Genomic DNA, 2534 nt, shown 5'->3' with positions numbered 1-2534 from the left:
AATGCGGTCGGTTATGTGCTGACCACATCAGATTTTTTGTTTTTACATTCTATTAGAATTCTATCCCATAAGAATTAATTACCCTATATTAAGTTGATAATTAAAGAATTTTGATTTCAGAATCTATTTCTTTCATTTATTAATCTGGCCTATTGCAATACATGAAATTAGTAACAAATATTTAATTTATAGAATAATCTTCTAGAATCTAAACTACCTATATTGAATGAAAATTTTAAACTTATGACAAATTTTTAATTTTTTACAGAAGCAAATGTTCTTGGGAGCAATATTGTTTTACTTTTTGAAATAAGTATAGATTATTTTTAAAAAGCTAGTAATATTCAGACAACGTAAATGATGACTAATGCAAAAATACGTATAAAATGTCAATACAAAATTGATATAGAATAACTTTTATATTTTTTTTAAGTATCGAATTTTGATTTTTCTAAAATTGACCATATTACAATTTATTGTATTTATTGAATTGCCCATAGAATTATTGCCCATTATCCCAAATGATACTATTCCATTGGAATGATGCTATTATTGGATGGATGATATATTCCTTCAAAATGACTGCAAAAATTTTTAAAATTTTAAAGATTTTAACAGTAACTATAGTCGTTTAAATCAGATTTTTATAGTAAAATCACTTACTAGTAAAAAATTATTCGCATCGGCCCAATATAAATTCACATTCTCTATACGAACTACGAATATACAAGAGGGTGCTGTTCTCCCAAAAACTTCAAAATTTTTTATTGCACATTTGATTTTTCATTAAATTTGGACTAAATTTAAAGATTTTTTCTGACAAGCATACCTAAAGTATTACAGTATTTTGTTAGCAACTATATAAACAATTTTAAATAAGGTGGTACAACGTACCTTTACCTACATAATGAAAAAAAAATATCATAAAAACCGCAACCAAAATTTTGATTAATTCAAAATTTCGAATAATTTTTATTGAAATAAATCAATTCAATTGCAAATTTATTTCAGTTTGTATTCTAGAATATTAATAATGACAATATAATTTTAATGCACATATTAAATATTTTGTGCTAAGTATAAATAACAGTGACAAATAGAATTTTTGATCAGTTCATTCTCGAATAGTTACGGGGATTGAAAGGATAACAACAGAATGAAGTTTATAACATCGCTTGTTATAGTTGTTATATGTATATCATATACAACGGTAAAAATATACTAAATAACTTTTTTATTGAAAAGTAAATTTTTAATATTGAATTTAATGTTTATAGGCTCGCCTTTCTGGTGAACAAAAGGAGCAACTAAAAGAATTTGGACAAGAATGTACTAATTTAATTAGAATTAGTGAACAAGGACTAAAACGTATAGGTAGTGGTAATTTAGAAGACTTAGATTTTAATGAAAAATGTTGGATCGAATGTGTTTTTGAACGTCTTGGAATTTTACGTGATGGACAAATTCAAACATCAGTTATTATGGGTTCATTGACAAGTATGGGTTATGATCTTGACACTGCAACAGGAATTACATTCCAATGTGAAAATCCACAAGGCGAAAATGCCTGTGAACGTGCACATGATTTAGCATTATGTTACTTGCGACAAAATGCTGGATTACATCACAGAAAGAGAAGATAAATATTACTGTAAAAAGTCTATATACAACAACAGAATTAAAAAAAAAAAATAAACATGTTCTTATGAAGACTAAAGTGCTGCTTTAAGGTATAGGAAAACAAAACAGGCATAGTGAAAAATTTTGGGAAAAAAGTTAATGATAAAAAAAAAACATTTTTCTTTTTTTTTTTTTATTTGAATTTTAGATATAAGTTTGTATGTGACCGTGACTTTTCTATTTGTAAATATATTTATTATCTTTTATGGTATATTTTGAAAGCGAAATCGGAAATATAATTGTGTTTTATTTTAAGAAAGTTCTTTATAAGAAAGTTCTTTTTAGTTCGCTATGAAAACCATTTATTAGAATTTACAGGAATAAACTCGTACAGGTAAAGAAAACAGAAGAAATGGCACCGCAAATGACCTTAAACAAGGCACAAAAAGTCGCCATAAGTTTGAGAATTTCAAAAAAGTAAAAAGTTCAGAAACAAAGAACCGAGAATCTAAAAATAAGAGATTCGGATTCAATTATTAGTTTTCAAGGTTTCTATGCAATTTCATTTCACATTCAAAAAAATTTTACAAAAAAAAATTTAAAGTACTTTCCAAGCACACTTACAACGCTAACTTCTATGACACTAAAATTTTCTAACTATTTTGTAATTTTACAATTTTTGTAAAATTTTTCAAATATGCAGTTGGATTACATGCTTTGAAATTAAAATCTCAAAAGGATTTCATTTAAGTTCATTCTCATTGCATCAACTATGCTAATTTTTTAAAGAAAAAATCCTAAAATTTAAATGTTATTGTCAAATTTATCATCCTGATAGAGCGGAAAACTTATCGTATGACATAATTTTCTAAAAATATTAATATTTTTAATGTGTATCACTATGAAACCATGTA

The 2534-nt window shown here is 25.5% G+C and overlaps 1 protein-coding gene across 1 annotated transcript; it reads left to right on the top strand.

Annotated features, from left to right (window-relative positions):
• The first annotated feature begins 1089 nt into the window (after positions 1 to 1089).
• Positions 1090 to 1907, top strand: LOC129606322 (general odorant-binding protein 56d-like). The gene is made up of 2 exons (XM_055516585.1): positions 1090 to 1210; positions 1278 to 1907. Exons 1-2 carry the CDS (start codon positions 1157 to 1159, stop codon positions 1641 to 1643), a joined length of 420 nt encoding a protein of 139 aa, XP_055372560.1. The 5' UTR covers positions 1090 to 1156; the 3' UTR covers positions 1644 to 1907.
• Positions 1908 to 2534: the final 627 nt, after the last annotated feature.

This window comes from Condylostylus longicornis, unplaced genomic scaffold (assembly GCF_029603195.1).
Source record: "Condylostylus longicornis isolate FDR11 unplaced genomic scaffold, ASM2960319v2 ptg000018l, whole genome shotgun sequence".
Lineage (NCBI taxonomy): Eukaryota > Metazoa > Arthropoda > Insecta > Diptera > Dolichopodidae > Condylostylus > Condylostylus longicornis.
Note: the sequence above shows the minus strand (reverse complement) of the source record. Positions and strands in the feature narration are given on the sequence as shown.